Source organism: Rhinichthys klamathensis, unplaced genomic scaffold (genome assembly GCF_029890125.1).
Source record: "Rhinichthys klamathensis goyatoka isolate OS25496 unplaced genomic scaffold, OSU_Roscu_1.1 h1tg000507l_1, whole genome shotgun sequence".
Lineage (NCBI taxonomy): Eukaryota > Metazoa > Chordata > Actinopteri > Cypriniformes > Leuciscidae > Rhinichthys > Rhinichthys klamathensis.
The window spans coordinates 1-19407 of record NW_026606988.1 but is presented as its reverse complement, the minus strand read 5'-3'; the positions used below and the strand labels follow the sequence as shown (position 1 = coordinate 19407).

Genomic DNA, 19407 nt, shown 5'->3' with positions numbered 1-19407 from the left:
TAAAGTAAAAAACTTAATATTATTGCAAATTTAAAATGACTGTTTTCTAGTTTACAATATTTTAAAATGTAATTTATTCCTGTGATGACAAAGCTGAATTTTTAGCATCATTACTCCAGTCTTCAGTGTCACATGATCCTTCAGAAATCATTCTAATATGATGATTTGCTGCTCTAGAAACATTACTTGTCATTATCAATGTTGAAAACAGATGTGCCGTTTAATTTGTTTTGTGGAAACCATGATCATTTTTTTCAGCATTTATTTGAAATAGAAACCATTTGTAACATTATAAATGTCTTTACTGTCACTTTTGATCAATTTAACGCATCCTTGATGAGAAAAAGTATTAACTTATTTTACAAAAATCTTACTGACTCCACACTTTGAAAGTTAGTGTACATCAACCTTTAAACCATTCTTAACATAAAAAAATCTTTCTTTTACACCTCTTAGTTTTCTTTCCAACACTGCAACTCTGAATACATAAAGGTAAATGCATCTCTGTGCAAGTCATTCCTAAGTGGCAGCAAATGTGAAATTCTGTGTGTACATGTATTACTGAGAATGATTCAAGGCACTGGTCACTTCCTGTTACAACCTGCATTCAAATCCTGTCTGCATGAGATTTTTTCCAAAATCCTCAGGGAAAAAGCAGACGGATAAACAGAAATAGACACACACACACAATAAACACTTAAAAAAAGTGAGAGTACAGAGGACTTGTGACTTGCACAGATCAGGTGCGGCATAAATCGCCAGAGCTCAATTTCCAGCCAGAAATAAACATGTAAAATCATGTTGTAGTCTCTGCAAAACCAGCTGCTTTTACAATTCTTGTTTCTAACTCATCTTCTGTTACTATTAGCACAACTCGGTTCAGACAGAGTCACTATATAAAAATAGATTTATACATAAACATATATATACTCGTATATAAAAATGGCTGAACAATGGGATATAAATAAAAGTGAAAAAGGCTTCACATTCTGTGTAACAAACGAACAATTTGGTAAATTCAACATTCATTTAATAAAAGTGCATCTGATCCAAATGAGTCCGATATACTGCCATACGACACTCAAGGCACTTTCTTAATACGTTTTCTTTGGCTGGGCTGAAGAGAAAAATATACATCTTAATGTGCTCTCAATATCTCACCACACCCTAAATAACCGATAAAACGCCTTACGAGATTCCCAATTTGACATCTTATCACTATGGGAAGACTATTAGTGAGATTAGCTGCATCTTAAAGACTGTACTGCTGCTCTCTACAGGACACCATAAGGCACTACGGTGGTACAAAACTACGTATTACGGTTCGTCCAAAGAACCTCTTCACTTTAACCTCATGCCCTGACCCTCAAGTCAAAAAAGAGAGCAAGCTGCTTTCTGTAACAGACTAAATGCTACTTACAAACGACAAATCAAGGAAGTGCAATTCTATAAAGATTAATCAAAATATAAGATTAACCACAAATTCAAAGCATCCGAGACTGACGTGCGCAAGACCCTCATTTGTCGAAGGCAGAAACAAACCGAGACACAATTGTTACGCTTCCTCTAACACTAAGTGCCTGTAGTCAAAAACAAGATCCCGGGAAACTGGCACGTAAAGCATTGGCTTCACAACTCTGCTGTGGACTGTATGAAACATTCATTACTAGGAGACATTCTTGATGTCTGAAAACCTCATTCAAGGAGATTCAGACCCTGTTGGCGTCAGAAGGCACATTTGGCAGTTGTTGTAATAAGTTCTGTAATAAGTAAAGCTGTAATAAACAGCTCAGACAGTATCATGTTTGTTTCATCTGCTCTTACACCATCAACCTGTTTATTCCTGAACTAAAGAGTGTATGCAGCACGAAAGTCCTGTGGCGCCCCCTGCTGTCACAAAGACACCACATTTTAAACTGATAGAGAATAAACCAGTTTTGTGACCTAATCCAGGCAACAGCTGATTGGGTGCTGGCAGGTCACATGCTCTGGAAACATAGATTGCCTTTGGAACTGAGTTTATCACACTCTTGGATGTTTTTGAACAGGGAAACTAACAAGTTGAAGCAGTTGGATGGACAGTGGGCCTCCTCAGCACAAGATCTGTGAGAAGGGATGTCTGAGCAGCTCCTCCGCACTCGGCCGGTATTTGGCCTCCACGAAGATGCAGCGTAGGAAGTCCCGCGTGTGCTCGGAGATGTGGGAGGGCAGCTGGGGGTTGGTGGGCTGAGTGGCGATCTTAAATATGGCCGCCATGGCCTCGTATTCAGCCCAAGGGGGCTTTTCTGTCAACATCTCCACCACAGTGCAGCCAAGACTCCTGTTCACACAACATACAGTTTAAGATTAATGACCCGTTAGGTCACATGATATTTTTTATTTTACATGCCACATGTTTTCAAGTACCGTCTGTTAATTTGTCAGTAAAGTTATAGATTCCAGATGTTTCAGATTATAGTTCCAGGTGTTTATCTCATACATTTTGATTGATTTTTGGCAATTATCTTTTTAATTTAGCCTCAAGTAAATTTATTATACTTTTTATGGATGTTTATAGACATTTTGTAATTTGAAAATAAGATGAAAATACTGATCAAGAATGTTTTTTTATAGTGTTATATGCTAGTGGCCTATATGGAGACCCAGACAACCACAAACTTTCCGAGCTGACTTTCAGCCAATCATATTGCTCCCCTGACCTGACGGGAGACTGTCCAATCAGTTTATGTCGAGGAATCCCTGAGCAGCAACTAAGCCACTCCCACTGAATGAGAATATGTGCAGTTAGGGTTAAAAAAACAGGGATGTTCTTTTTCTCCAATTTTAAAAAGCTTTTCTTTGGCATGTTAAAAATAGATTCTTAATATTTAGAAAATGTTGCTTTTTTTTAACTCTCCGCAACAGATCACAATCATGTCTGTTTAATAAACAATTTACAGTAAAAATTGGCTTGGACTAGATGAGCTCATCTAAATGGTGCAAATTTGTTGCTGTTTATATTACTGCAAGAATCACTCTAACATTGACTTCCATAAATCCCAGCTGCTTTTCTCACTCTAGTAAAAATATGCAGGTTTAAGGTTCCCATGATTGAAGATGGAAAATGCTGTTCCAAAGCATGCACGTGCTTCTCTCGATCTCAAAATCTCTTTGTCTTAAAATGTTTTTTTCTTAGTTTAAAAAAATATATAAAATTTACAAACAAAACAAACAAAAACCTGGTCTCACCAAACGTCTGCCTTCCGGCCGTACCCCTCTCCGCTGATGACCTCTGGGCTCATCCAGTACGGCGTTCCGGTAACAGAACGGACCCCAGTGCTGGACATGCAGATGGTCTGAAGCCGTTTACTGGCACCAAAATCTCCCAGCTTCACATTGCCGGCTGAATCTCGCAGGATGTTGGCACCTGAATGCACCGAAGGAAGTGACCACGGAGAACAGTTAACATGCAGTGGACCGAAAGATCTAGATAGTTCTAGATATTAGATATAATGTCAAGCTGTCAGTCTGTAGACACGACAGAGCGCAAGTGTTTTTTTCTTAATATCCAGTTCTCCTGTTGTTCAGTTTACTATCTGCGACAAGGTAAGACTATTTTCGATTCTCTGGTTATTTTAAAGTTTGACCTTCAAACAAATCTTTATTTTAATTAGACGCGTTCCGACTTTCAAATAAAAGCCGCGTCTGAAAGTATTGCAGTTTAAATTTTATAGCACTTAAGTGGAGCGCCCTCCAAACAGCTAGTTTCAATTTGTCCCATTTTCGGATTATTTGCTTTTGCTGTGCTAATTGCTGGACCGAGGCAGCTGTACTCACATTTAGGCGATTGAAAGCAATATATCTATGTAGTGTGCGCGCTGTCGCGGAAGCATCAGCGTTCAGCCTTCTCGGGTAAAGACCTGCGACTCCACCGAGCAAGGAAACCAGCAAGGCACTTAAGTATCTTCTCCCCTCTCCTCACCACTTGACCTTATTTCCTTTACTCAACATGTGCTTTCAATACATTCCTGTTGTCTCTCGACAACGCTCTCTCATCACGCACAGAAGGCAGCGCAATACTGCTAATCTGCATCCTATTCTCTCATCCTCACACACACCTCTCACGCTTTCTATGGGTCTATGGAATTGTCAGTCAGCACTCAATAAAGCGGACTTCATTACAGCCTTTGTATCTCATTCTACTCTTAGTATCTTGGGCTTGACTGAGACCTGGATCCGTCCAGAAGACTCAGCAACCCCTGCTGCTCTCTCTAACAACTTCTCTTTCTCTCACACCCCTCGCCAGTCGGGGAGGGGTGGGGGTACTGGTCTTCTCATTTCTAACAATTGGAAATTCTCAACTCTCTCCTCTCTATGCAATGACATCTCGTTTGAATATCATGCCATTACACTAACAACTCCCATTAAGATCCACATTGTAGTCACATATCACCCCCAGGTCAACTGGGAAGCTTTGTAGAGGAGCTAGATGTGCTGCTGTCCTCTTTCCCTGAGGATGGCATCCCACTTGTAGTCTTTGGTGATTTCAACATTCATCTAGAGAAGCAGTATGCAACACACTTCATCTCTCTCCTAGCCTTTTTCGATCTTAAACGGCTCATCACCACAGGTACTCACAAATCAGGCAACTAACTGGACCTGGTTTACACACGCAACTGCATCACAGACAACATTTTGGTGAAACATCTCCACGTTTCAGATCATTTCCTCATTTCTTTCAATTTACAACTCACTACCCATGCACCACCAACTCCCCTACCAGTTACTTTCAGACAAAACCTGCACTCACTTTCTGCCTCCCACCTTTCCTCTGCTGTGTCATCTTCTCTTCCCTCACCCTCACAATTCTTATCTCTGGATGTGAATACGGGAACGGATACTTTATGCTCCCCTTTACCTACTTCTTTAGACAATATCTGCCCTCTCTCCTCCAGGCCAGCACGCGCTACTCCCTCTAATCCCTGGTTATCTGAGGTTCTTCGCGAACACCGGACCAAACTCAGGGCAATGGAGAGGAAATGGCGCAAATCAAAAGACACATCTGACCTGAGTATGTATCAATCTCTGCTCGCTTCCTTTTCTGTTGATGTTCACGCTGCGAAATCTTCGTATTTCCACAACAAGATCAACAGCACCTCTAACACACGAACAGTTTTCAAGACATTCAACTCCACCTCGACCACCACCCACCTCCTCTTTAACTGCTGATGATTTTGCTAACTTCTTCACCAACAAAACAACTACTATCAGCAGTCAGTTCTCAGCTCCACACACACAGGAACCCAGACCAACCTTTCCCACAGCCAAAAACCTTCTCTCTTCCTTCTCTCTACTAACCGAGGAAGAAGTATCTAAACTTCTCCTCTCCAATCATCCTACCACCTGCCCTCTAGACCCCATCCCCTCACACCTTCTACAAGCCATCTCTCCCACACTTCTACCAGCACTCACACACATCATCAACTCATCTCTTCACACTGGCATTTTCCCTACAGCATTCAAGCAGGCTCGGGTAACTCCACTGCTTAAAAAAAACAACATTAAACATCACTTTTAGAGAAATACAGACCTGTCTCTCTCCTACCATTCATTGCGAAAACACTAGAACGAGTTACTTTCAACCAAGTATCATCTTTCCTGTTTCTGACCAACCAGCTGGATGTCAACCAATCTGGCTTCAAGAAAGGGCATTCAACCGAGACTGCATTGCCGTCGGTCACAGAAGCCCTGCGGACCGCAAAAGCTGCTTCCAAATCATCAGTTCTCATTAGGGCTGGGCGATAAAACGATAACGATAATTATCGCGATATATTTTTTCTCGATAAAACGATATCAAGAGGTCGATAAATGTTCGATAATATGTCTGCGCCAAAAGCGGAACGAAACTCATTTGAACCGCGCGCGCCTCACGGACTGTTTATCCGCTCGGCTCAAAGTCCAAACGGCAGCGCGGCGCGAGGCGAGCTCACTAGAGCAGACGCGTTTACTCTGATCGTCTCGCTCACGAGATCCAGTGAGAAGCGCTTAAGTTCAGCGAAGAACACAAATGTCCAGTTTAAATCAGTTCAAAGGCAGATGAAACACCGCTGACAAACAGGAGAAACACTGTGCGCAGCGAAACAGTAAGAATCTGAATTGATACTGAATCCATTTAGCCTACCATGGATTTACTGTAACGTTAGCCTAGTAATATTAACTGCACCATGAAATGTGGGAAATACATTTTAAATTGTATAATATTATTAATGTAGACAATGTATTAAATGACTAATGGAATATAATTACAGTATTTAATAATGTATTTAACTGTTAGGCTACTGTTTTTCATACAAATACCATAGAAACCATAAAGTTACATTTTGCCATGATAGTGAGGTGCTATGGGCTGTACCTGGCTTTATCTGTGGTTATCATGATCTAAATGCATAATACTGGATGACCAATGGTTAATTTTAATAAAACTCAAACAGTCAGAATATTACATTTTACCAAATAAAAATGTGGTCCTTAAATAAAAATAAAAAAAAAAACAGATGTTACTGTTTTTGTTAATGAACATAAATTTAACATAGTAGTATTAGCTTGAGTTAGGATGCAGATTTACTGTCAACTCACTGTCAAATATGCATTTCGAGACAAAACATGTAATTTGCATATTCCAGCCTGCACTGCAAACTGTGCTGGAGAAATATTTTTCTCTTCAGATATTTATTTTGTTAAGGAAAAATGACAAATGTTTGAATGTTCTACCTCAGATTTTTAAAACCACAACGCTCTGGTTTATACAACTTTCACTTAGGAGCAAAAATCTGCCTTTAAACTTGAAAGAAATAAAGATTTGACATTTATCGTGATAATTATCGATATCGACTGATATATAAAAAAATATCGTGATAAATTTTTTTGGCCATATCGCCCAGCCCTAGTTCTCATTCTCCTGGATCTGTCTGCTGCCTTCGACACTGTGAACCATCAGATCCTTCGGTCCACCCTCTCATCACTGGGCATCACAGGTACTCCTCTCTACTGGTTTGAGTCCTATCTCACAGGTAGGTCCTTCAGGGTCGCATGGAGAGGCGAGGTATCCAAAGCACATCAACTGACAGGGGTTCCCTCAGGGTTCAGTTCTTGGACCACTCCTCTTCTCCATTTACACCACATCACTGGGACCCATCATACAGGCACAGGGTTTCTCTTACCATTGCTATGCCGATGACACCCAGCTCTACCTCTCATTTCAACCAGATGATCCCTCAGTAGCTGCACGTATCTCAAGCTGTCTGGCGGACATCTCGGAATGGATGAAGGAACATCACTTGCAGCTCAACCTGGCAAAGACAGAGGTTCTCGTCCTCCCAGCCAATCCGTCTCTACGACTTCACTATCCAACTAGATTTATCCTCAATCACCCCATCAAGGTCGGTCAGAAATCTTGGAGTAACATTTGATGACCAGCTGACCTTCACAGACCACATTACAAAGACAGCTCGATCATGCCAGTTTGCACTGCACAACATCAGGAAGATCAGGCCTTTCCTAACTGAGCATGCAACACAACTTCTCGTCCAGGCCCTGGTTATCTCTAGGCTTGATTACTGCAATGCTCTTCTGGCTGGACTTCCATCATGTGCAACTAAACCTCTACAAATGATCCAGAATCCGTCCTACTTTCACTCGCTCCTACGAGTCTACATCCCTACCAGAAGCCTACGATCGGTCAATGAGCGACGGCTCGTGGTACCATCAGAAAGAGCCACAAAATCACTCTCCAGAACATTCTCATTCACGGTACCATGCTGGTGGAATGATCTGCCCACCCTCATCCGGAATGCAGAATCCCTGACAGCATTCAAAAGAGAGCAGAAAACTCATGTCTTCCGTGAGCACTTAATCTTTATTTATTTTTCCTTTAAATCCTCCCTTGTCTGGCTTATGCTACTCTGAGCAGTGCCTGAACTTTGTATTTTGAGCACTTCTTGCATTGTTTTTGCCTATTCACGATGACTCGCTTGCTTTAGTCCTCAGTTGTAAGTCGCTTTGGATAAAGGCGTCTGCTAAATGACGAAATATAGATAGGCTATATTCAGGGTTTGAAATGAAATTTTTCACTCACCAGCCAATTTGGCCATTATTTTTTTAAGTAACCGGCTATGAATGGCCATAAACTATGAATGGCCAAAGATTAACTATGTCACAGCTTGTATATTATAAAATTTGGATTTCATACGTTCATTTCTTATTCAAACAAAATCCTGTCGTACAGCCATATCCTCCCTTCCTCTGTCATCCTCATCACCAAAAATGTGTTGTAGGTGGACAGATCAATACAGTACAAAGAACATTAAAAAAAAAGTATGATGTTGGTAAATAACAATGTCTCAATGCTTTTTAATATTCGCTATTGCTTCAATGCAAATGAACAAGCGCGCAGTTATTTGTTGCGTAGTGACATGCATAGTCAAGTAAGCCAGATATCTGCAGATTCTGTGCAATATGCTGTATTTAATATATCATGACGACTCACGAGTTGAGTATTTGCGCTAAATCTGCGCAGATTTGGCTCACACGAAATTCCCCAGCAAAGAGAGAAAACATAATAAGTAACATGCCAAAATGGCTAGTGTTTTGACAGCGTTACGCCACAGTTGATTTTTACCCGCATTGGTGGGTGTTAATTTCAAACCCTGGCTATATTATAGATATACAAGCTATACTAAAAGTATGATCTAAAAGTATTTGAATATGAAAACTAAATTTTTTACTCAGAATACTCACTATTCAAATATTACTAATTTTCTACAGAATAAATTTCCCATTGGTCAGCAGTGTGAATTTACAAACAAATTGAACTTTGACATAGTACACTTGTTTCAAATAACTAATTGTTGCAACAACACAAAAAAAGTGTTTGTTTTTGACTATGTGAGGTCTAATGCCAGGCTGTACCTTTGATGTCCCTGTGGACGATCATGTTGCTGTGCAGGTAGGACATGCCCTCCAGAATCTGTCTCGTATACTTGCGCGTCACATTCTCTGTCAAGGCCCCATAGGCCTTTAGCTGGTCTTTGACTGAACCCTGAGGGGTCAAAAACCACAGCACCAGTGAATCACGCTGAACTCTACACCACAACCACAGTATTGCTATCAAACAGGTGTGTGATGACACATTACAACCCTTAAGATAAAAAAATAAAAATAAAAACATTAGAGTGATAATGAAAATATAAATAAAAATTGTGTCATTAATTACTCATTCCAAACCTGTATGCTGTTCATTTTATTTTATCGCTGGAACACTAAAGTAGTAGTTTCCATAGATGTAGTTTGTCATATTATATTTGAGTTGTGAGTTGCAGCAGAGGTGCATAAGCCTCAATGAATAAGACTCAGATTAATCAATTAGATAAATGAACGATACTTTTGGTTCATTTCTCACAAAAAGCCATCATATGGCTTCAGAAAATGTATATAATGATCTAAAAATTTATAAATGCATATATGAAAACGTAGTGTACGGTAAATGTAAATATACACTACCAGTAGAGTTTGGGGTCAGTAACATTTTTGGAAAAAAAATAATGCTGAGTAGAATTATATTTTAAAATATTCAAATAGAAAACAGTTATTTTTAATTCTAATAATATTTCACAATATTACTGTGAAATATTATTGAATTTTTGATCCAATAAATGGGTGGCCATTAGAGACTACATTCGAAAAAATAAAACAATCTTACCCACCTCAAACCTTTGAACTGTAGTATACATCCATACATGCATGCATATATATATATATATATATACTGTATATATGTATATATATATATATATATATATATATATACACACACACACACACACTCACTTAAAGGGGTCATATAATGGTACATGCACTTTTACAAGTTGATTGTACTGAAATGTGTGTTGGCAGTGTCTGTACACAACCATCATATAATGATAAAAATCCATCCAGTGTTTTTGTTTTAATCTCCTTATATGTTTTCCCCTGCCTCAAATCGAGCCGTTCGACGTCACACGGTCGGACGCCCCTCCCGCGATTGTTGATTGACAGGCGCGTTTCAACACAGACCCGCCCTCGCTCGTGAGCCAGCTGTCAATCATAGTCTGCGCGGACCGGCGCGGTCATTGTTGATATGCTGGAGCACTGTCTATGAGCAGAATGGCGTCCAAGCGATTGTGGTGTTCTGTTCTTGGGTGTAATAACCAACACAGTCATTTTAATGTTCCTAAATCCGAACCGCTGAAGACGCAGTGGCTGATTTTGTTTTCGAAGGGAATATTCCCCACGAGCAACGTCAATGCTTTCATGTTTGCGCGAATCATTTCTCACCAGACTGCTTTATAAACGAGGATCAGTATAAAGCTGGTTTTGCTGAGCAGCTGCTCCTGAAAAAAGGATCGGTACCAGCAATTCGTGTTCCTGCTGAACCTCTAGAACAACTGAAGTGAGTGTAACGTTTTATTAAACTTTATATTAATATTTTTATCTTTGCAAATCGCTTCACGATGAATGAGTCTAAGGTTTACACTCAGGGTACATTACTGCATGTTTTCTATGTACAACGTTCTCCATATAATTCATAATCCCACGTTTATAATGAACAATGCGTTATGGTTATTGTGTTACAAACGGTGTACGCACAGAACAGAGGGGCGGAGTGAGCAAAGCTCATGATCATTTAAAGGCATATGCACTGAAACGGCGTGCTGAAAACCAGGTAAAATAAGTGTTTTCTTACAATACTAATGAGAATTTTTAATTAAAGTATATTACAAACTTTTAATTTAGACCCTAAAGAATCATATTAGCTTGTACAAAAATGGCATTATATGACCCCTTTAAAGGATTATTAGGAACACCTGTTCAATTTCTCATTAATGCAATTATCTAATAAACCAATCTCATGGCAGTTGCTTTAATGCATTTAGGGGTGTGGTCCTGGTCAAGACAATCTCCTGAACTCCAGACTGAATGTCAGAATGGGAAAGAAAGGTGATTTAAGCAATTTTGAGCGTGGCATGGTTGTTGGTGCCAGACGGGCCGGTCTGAGTATTTCACAATCTGCTCAGTTACTGGGACCATTTCTACCATTAGAATTCTACCATTCTTATCTCTGGATGTGAATACGGCAACGGATACTTTATGCTCCCCTTTACCTACTTCTTTAGACAATATCTGATAAGATAAGAATTCTAGGGTTTACAAAGAATGGTGTGAAAAGGGAAAAACATCCAGTATGCGGCAGTCCTGTGGGCGAAAATGCCTTGTTGATGCTAGAGGTCAGAGGAGAATGGGCCGACTGATTCAAGCTGATAGAAGAGCAACTTTGACTGAAATAACCACTCGTTACAACTGAGGTATGCAGAAAAGCATTTGTAAAGCCACAACACGCAAAACCTTGAGGCGGATGGGCTACAACAGCAGAAGACCCCACCGGGTACTCCACTACAAATAGGAAAAAGAGGCTACAATTTGCAAGAGCTCACCAAAATTGGACATTTTCTTGATTTCTGTTGAGACATTCAGATGGTAGAGTCAGAATTTGGCGTAAACAGAATGAGAACATGGATCCATCATGCCTTGTTACCACTGTGCAGGCTGGTGGTGGTTGTGTAATGGTGTGGGGGATGTTTTCTTGGCACACTTTAGGCCCCTTAGTGCCAATTGGGCATCGTTTAAATGCCACGGCCTACCTGAGCATTTTTTTCTGACCATGTCCATCCCTTTATGGCCACCATGTACCCATCCTCTGATGGCTACTTCCAGCAAGATAATGCACCATGTCACAAAGCTTGAATCATTTCAAATTGGTTTCTTGAACATGACAATGAGTTCACTGTACTAAAATGGCCCCCACAGTCACCAGATCTCAACGCAATAGAGCATCTTTGGGATGTGGTGGAACGGGAGCTTCGTGCCCTGGATGTGCATCCCACAAATCTCCATCAACTGCAAGATGCTATCCTATCAATATGGGCCAACATTTCTAAAGAATACTTTCAGCACCTTGTTGAATCAATGCCACGTAGAATTAAGGCAGTTCTGAAGGCGAAAGGGGGTCAAACACAGTATTAGTATGGTGTTCCTAATAATCCTTTAGGTGAGTGTGTATATATATATATATATATATATATATATATATATATATAAAAATATATAGTGCAGAAGTCATGTGGATTTCTTTTGTTGTTGTTATTTTTGGAGCATGACACCCCGTGATCTGTCATTTTATAAAAAAAAGATTATTTCCATGAATTCCATGGAAAAAAAACAGCATACAGGTTTGGAACGACATGATGCAAATGGAATTACAGAATTGTACTTTTTTGCTATCTTTTCCCTTAACAAGTCTAATCATTGTTGCTTTCCCAATACTTGATGACCCAATGCTCTTTCAAACTCACCCCAGGCATATACTCCATGAAAATAGTGAGGGTCTTCTCACTGTGGTCTCTAAGGCAACCATAGTACTGGACGATTCGTTCATGGTGCAGGTTCTTCAACAGCTGTATCTCACACTCTAAAGCGCTCACCTCCTGCAGAAAGGGGGGCAAGAGTCATGACACGACCACAGCTGAGCCGAGCGGCTGTGACCAGAGGGAGCATGAGCATATAGGTGGAAGATCAACTGAAAGAATATAAAATCACAACACACTAAAGCCAAACAGAGGATAGGAAACCACAAACATAATGGAAGCATTTAATTTTTTGATTGTGTGAGCAAGCATATGTGTGTGTTTGTGTCAACAAGTGAGGGCATGATCAATGTGAAATGCGTTGTTAGACTACACCACTTGCCCTCGCCTCAAAACCCCCCTCTGCCCAACACACACAATCACACACAGATACAGGAAGCGACAGTGCGTGTTTTTGCAATGGCAGACAGGAAAGGGTTTAAAGAGTGGGGGAAAAGTTTGAAAAAGAAAGATATAGACATAAATCAAGAGAAAAGAAAAGAAATATGCTGATAATCTCAAAGAGAAAAAGAACAAAAAGAGAAGAGAAAAGGCTAAATAAAATAAAATAAATATGTGTAGTGTACCTTACTGGTCTCTGGACTGGCAGGGTCAAAATGAACCTGTTTTGCTGCAAGTTCTCTGCCTGTGTCCACATCATAGCACAGATAAACCCTTCCAAAAGCACCCTGGCCCAGCAACTTCCCCCTACGCCACGTCACTGGAGCTGTAGGAGCTGCACATAATGCATATAATGATACAACAATGATAAATGAAACCAATCAATTGACAATTTCACACAAATATATACATCTTAAATACATCAAAGCAGTTGACAAATGCGTATAAACACTACTATAATGTACAACATCATAATCTATATCACACTCACACTTATGAGGGACTGGGCGGTCCTGTGGGCGGAGTCTGGCCTGAGTATCCACCAGCTGCCAGCTCCCCAAACTCTCCTCACTGCCGTTCAGCGATCGCCGTGATGGCACCAATGTGAACAAGTTTCCATGGGGACGACGGATCCGCGGAAACGTCCGTCGACCTTAGGAGCAGCATTATTTGTTTAAAATAAAGGACCTGGAGTGTAGGAGTACACTCAAATTTATGAAAGGCCTGAGGATATCGCACCTTCACTGTGGTCTTTATGATGCAGGGACACATGATACCTTCGAGGGTACGTCCCTCCCTTACCCACAATCTTATCATTCGCATGGTTTTCCCGGTCTAAAAGAGGAGAATGGGAAGAGGAGAACGGACAATTGGGTCAATGGAAGAGCAGGTTTGTAAAACTTTATCAATTGATTTACTGATTGCAGCAGTATCTTTATTGAAACACACCAGCACAGTCCTGTCGGTTGTCAGGGTAACTCTTAACCCTGTGTGTACGAGGTTTCCTGAGTGAGGGGCTACGAAACAAGAGACACCAATCAATGCAAAATAACAGTAACAGGTGCTTACAATTACAGTATCATTCAAATACTTTTCCGATTGTATCCTGGTCCTCACCTGTCAGAGTTGCTGTCCAGTGACTGACAGCTGCCGGACACTGAGTCTTCTGCACTGCTCCAAGGATCCAGCACCTTCAAATACAGGTCAATTATAAGTTTAATGGACTCAGATGGCAAACTAGATGATTAGGTGACATTATGTAATTTCTGCAGTGGTATATTTACTTGAATTCTCTCACAGAGCTTCTATGACAATTGTAGAATGTGGCATTTATATGGGAACATCTCACTGTTTCAAGGTAACCCTGACACCTTTTCTGTGCAGTATTTGAAATATATGCGGTACATGTTGCTCTTTTCCACACATACTGGCTGCAAAAATATGCAAGTTACCAATGGTATGATATGGTGATATGGTGTTCTGTTGTTTTACTTTCACTTTCTCCGCTATTACCTCTCAGGGTGGTGCTGTTGGCGGTTAAGGCTGTCAATCATCATTGCGACGTTTACACCTGAATGGGCGTCCCTGCTATAAAAATCTCACGCAGACCGGAAGCGGAAGAGAGAGGAGGAGGGAGCGGATTCCTTTGTTTTGTCACGCTGAGTTGTTGGCGTGTCTTGTTTCGTTTTTTGATTCTTTGTTTATCCTCTTCAAGTTTGAGTTAACAGTTTGTTTTCTCCCGATGGTTTGTTGTTTTTGTATTAAGTTGAAACTTAATTTTTGTAGCTACACGACGCGCAGCACAAATCATTGGTAGAGACTGGACCTCGGCTCGCTGTTTGTGAGTTTCCCAATCTAAATAGTTATCAGGACGTCATCAACAGAAGGGAATTCACATGGCAGAGCATCTCCGCTAAACTAAACGCAGGCCTATCAGGTAAAGTTATGTATAATTTTAATTTAAGTTAAAAAGGCTACAGCTGCGTAGCGCACAGAAGCCGTTGCCATGGTTACTATCCATGGAGCGCCTGTCATTCACTTGCGGAGCGCTGTCTCCCTTTCTGTTCACCTGAGAGAACCTGCCAAAGCCTCTCCACTGCTTGTTTGGGTGGGTTATTTGCTGGCTGACCAACATCCCACCCCTCCTGTGATCCATGGTTTGACTGTAGGCCTATGTGTATTCAGAGCCAGTGAGCAACGGACTTTCAAAATAATAATAAAAAAAAAAAAACTGCGTTAACGTGCGATAAAAAAATTGTCGGCATTAATTAATAAATGCGTTAACGCGATAATAACGCGTTAACTTGCCCAGCCCTAATATAAATGTAACGTAATATAAGTAATTGCACAGGAAGATGTTACCACCTGCTGGGCATTGCTGCCTGTCGCACCTCCTCCAGTGCCCATGGGTCAGCTGCAGGGTCATCGGCCAGAAACCACCGTTCACCGACGTTTCGCTCCTTTAATTCTGGAACGTCTCCTGGTGGCAGAGCAGTGACAGGGACGTCTCCCTGTCACCCCCTGCAGCTGATAGCTGTTCTCCCTGCTGCTGTTATCTGGGGTCAGATGTTCTTCCCCCAACACCTATCTTTCCTCCTCAGCCAGAGCCAAAAGCTACCTTTCTCTGCCTCCTCTGCCAGATCCTTTGTTGCCCTCCTTAGCCTCCCTCCGGCCACTCCTGCTTCCCTCAAGAGGCGTATGGTTGACACCCCAAGGAAACCTCGGCATCCGACCTCCACTGGTGGATGGTCGTCTGCAGCCAGCCTCCCGGCACTCGGCAGCAAGCTCCGAGTACTACTTGGCCTTCTTCCGTGCGAAGGCGGCCTCGATCCCCTCCTCCAGTGGTACAGTGAGCTCAATGAGGTGCGTCGATCTCGCCTTGATTGACCACACCACTGTGTCTGGCCGGAGAGATGTGGTGGTTATCTCCGTGGGGAACCGGAGCTGCTTATCTAGGTCAACCCTCATGTCCCACTCCTGGTTGGGGAGAAGAGCCTTGCTGTTTCTCTTGATCTGGTGCTTCTCCTTACCCCTCCTTCCGACACAAAGATGGTGGGGTCCTCTGCTGATGGTGGTTGTTTGCTACCCTGTCGACACTCCTCAAGTACTTCGGCTAGCTTTCTCAGGACCTGATCGTGGCGCCATCTGTAGCGTCCCTGTGAGAGAGCGATCTTACAGCCTGCCAAGATGTGCTGGAGACTTGCGTTGGGAGCATTGCAGAGTACGCAGGATTCTTCATTTCCAAACCACTGGTGGAGGTTCCGAGGGCAGGGAAGCGTGTCGTAGGTTGAACGAATAAGGAAACTAAGTCTTGCCTGTGGGATCTTCCACACGTCTGACCAACTGATATTTCCGGTTCATGATTCCCTCCCAGGTTGTCCAGCTTCCTTGTCGACCCTGCGCCACGGCCTTGATTTTGTAGCGATCTTCCTCCATCCTCGTCACCTCTGCTACCACCATCTCCTTCCTTTGCTTGCGATTGGCCTTGGACCAAAAGCGTGGCGTCTCTCCCCATCCTAGACCTGCTCTTCCTACCTGAACTCTGCCCATGATCTCCCGGTGTTGTAGCCGACCGACAGCTTGATCGACCTCGGTTTGGGCATTCCACTTGCGGCCAGTAGGAACCTTGGCATTTGCGTTCTTTACTGACTCGTCTGTGGACTCCCTCAGCTCGAGAACCAACCTGGTCTTTTCTTGCATGTAGCCCAACTGTATGGACTGCAGTGGTAGCTGCAGCATCTTTTTTCCAAATAGACCGGTTTCAGATAGGCACCGTGGCAACCCCAACCACTTTCGGATGAATGAGTTGGCTTTTCCATCCATCTTACTTACAGTTGATGAGGGAATCTCACTCATTTTCACGGGCCACATCACCCTCCTGTAGAGTGTAAACTGGTAGCACCAGACCTTAAACTTCCCAGGGAGTTGGCTTTGGTCGATCCTTGCCAGTCCGTCGGAGAGCTGCTTCATGACGGTTTTCCCCATCTGTTTGTCAGATAGGTCTGCAGTGTACTGCCTCCCCAGGCTTTTGATCGGTTGCTCTGATAGAAGTGGGATTTTTTCCCCTCCAATGACGAAGATGGTATTGTCATTTCTGACTCCTCTCCTGAGGACAAGCTCCGAGACTTGGAGGGCTTGATCTTCATTCTTGCCCATGACATCAATTCGTCCATCCTCTCAGCAGTCTTGATGTACATGCTGCTGTCTGAAGGAGGCTGGTGACATCATCCATGTAACTCCTCAGTGGGGGAAGCCTCTTGCCAGTTGGGAGTTTGATCCCCCCAACCATTTGCCTTTGCCCCGATTGAGGATTATCTCAAAGGCTGCTACAAACAGTATTGGAGAAATAGTACACCCCATCGCGATTCCTACTTCGAGCCGCTGCCATCCGGTGGTGAAGTCCCTGGAGGAAAAACACATCTGCAAGTTGCTAAAGTACTGAGCTACCAGGCTCTTGACGCAGGTGGGCATGTGGAAGAATTCCATGGCATAGTTGACCAGCTGATGCGGAACTGATCCGTACGCGTTGGCAAGGTCGAGCCAGATGACATGCAGGTCGGTCTTCTCCCGCTTGGCCTTCTGGATCTGGTCCCAGATCATAGTGGAGTGCTTTACACATCCTGGGAAACCTGGAACTCCTGCCTTCTGGCAGTTGGTGTCAACATAGCCATTCTCGAGCAGATAGTTAGTCATCCTCCTGGCTAGCACTGAGAAGAAGATCTTTCCTTCTACATTCAGTAAGTGCAATGTTCCGGAATTGGCTAATGTCTTTGGAGTTCGTTTCCTTAGGTATGAAGATTGCTACCGCTCTTTGCCACTCAGATGGAATGATTTCTTTTTCCAGGCAGTTCTCATCAGATACCATAGTAGCTCTAGTACCTTGGGGCAGTTCTATGTTATATAATAGAACAGCATATATACTTTTATATAAGTACACTACTGTACAAAGTTTGGTGTCATGAATTTAAAATAATAATACATTTCTTCAGCAAAGAACACATTAAAACGAACAATAGTGACAATAAAGACATATACATACACACATGTAAATATTTCAAATAAATGCTGTTCTTCTGAACTTTATATTCATCAGAGACTCCTAATAAATGTTTTGCACAACTGTTTTCAAACTTATTAATACAAAATGTTTCTTGAGCATCAAATCATCATATTAGAATGAAAATGAAAATGAATGAAAAATTATCACAAAGCACTAAACCTGTTATAGTTAAAAAGTGCCTCATATACATATTTGCGCAAGTGTCCTTGAACTCACACACTGGTCACTGGTTTCAGGTATGAACTCCCCCTCGCTATTGATGCTGGTGTAAGGATCCCTGACGTGCGATTCGCTGTTGCCGCTCAGGAACGTAACCAGGGGCGGAGAACTTCGCCCTGTATTCTGAGAGCCTAGGTAATGACAAGACAAAAGACATAAAATGTTAAAACTAATAATTTAACAACTCCAAGAAGATCTTTATCTGGCCTTACTGTTAAAGTGGCAAACATATCTCAGTTGGACTGTCAATGCTGTGATGTGAGATTGAGAGTGCACACATGCAACTATTTGTTTTCACATCATGTTTAATTCACTGTTGTATTTTGGTTTCCTTTCAGTCAGTACAGTGATTTAGTAAGAGGGGAAAAAACTACCTTAATTACTCTGAAAATTGACACCTTACAAATCATACACGTTAATATTTTGATTTTGATTTAAATTCGCAAACTGTCATTAATGCCACTGTCAAATAAAGCATATGTATAACTTTATTTCAGCTATGGCCTTGCTGTTAGACTTACATGCTCATACAGGTTGCATGATGTAATCAGACAGTAGATTATTTCGAGCTCAAAGAAAATCTGAAATAAAATGCTACATGATGCACTGTGACAAGGGCATGATCTAAAGTCAAAACAACCCACTGCTCACAGAGGAAGTCAGAGAAACAACAGAGAGAGAGAGAGAGAGAGAGAGAGAGAGAGAGAGAGAGAGAGAGAGAGAGAGAGAGAGAGAGAGAGAGAGAGAGAGAGAGAGAGAGAGAGAGAGAGAGAGAGAGAGAGAGAGAGAGAGAGAGAGAGACCAGGGCAAGAAGATTGATAAGAAAGGCAAAGTGATTTTTCAGTGTGTGTGTGCATGTGTGTGAACTCACTGGTGGAGTGGTGGCGTCCTCTGGGTTCCGAGGACTGGTAGGCAGTGCTGACATCACCAGTGGACTGAGAAGTTTTGATGCGAACTTGCTTACTGACTGTGTGATGAGATGGAGAGGAGGCCTGCACACACCACACACACACACACACGCACACTAAGCATTTAGAAAACATTATGCCGATATTATGGATTCTTACGTGTACTAATTGGCCTCTTTCTAGTGAGCAGAGATTTAATAATATGCTCTGCACCATTTGTCTTCTCTCCAAATTGAACTGGTTGATGTTAACATATATTAATTGTAAGTCTCACATTGCTTTGTTCCTGTGTCAGCAGCATGATCTTGATGCTCTTCATGTTTGAGCTGCGGTCCAGCAGATC

The 19407-nt window shown here is 42.0% G+C and overlaps 1 protein-coding gene across 1 annotated transcript; it reads right to left on the bottom strand.

Annotated features, from left to right (window-relative positions):
• Positions 1-225: 225 nt before the first annotated feature.
• Positions 226-19401, bottom strand: map3k3 (mitogen-activated protein kinase kinase kinase 3). The gene is made up of 12 exons (XM_056238079.1): positions 19339-19401; positions 19028-19148; positions 18154-18287; positions 13995-14068; positions 13827-13894; positions 13617-13712; positions 13369-13530; positions 13064-13212; positions 12426-12557; positions 8947-9076; positions 3229-3406; positions 226-2320 (listed from the first exon to the last, which is right to left on the bottom strand). Exons 1-12 carry the CDS (start codon positions 19381-19383, stop codon positions 2092-2094), a joined length of 1518 nt encoding a protein of 505 aa, XP_056094054.1. The 5' UTR covers positions 19384-19401; the 3' UTR covers positions 226-2091.
• Between the last annotated feature and the right edge of the window lie 6 nt (positions 19402-19407).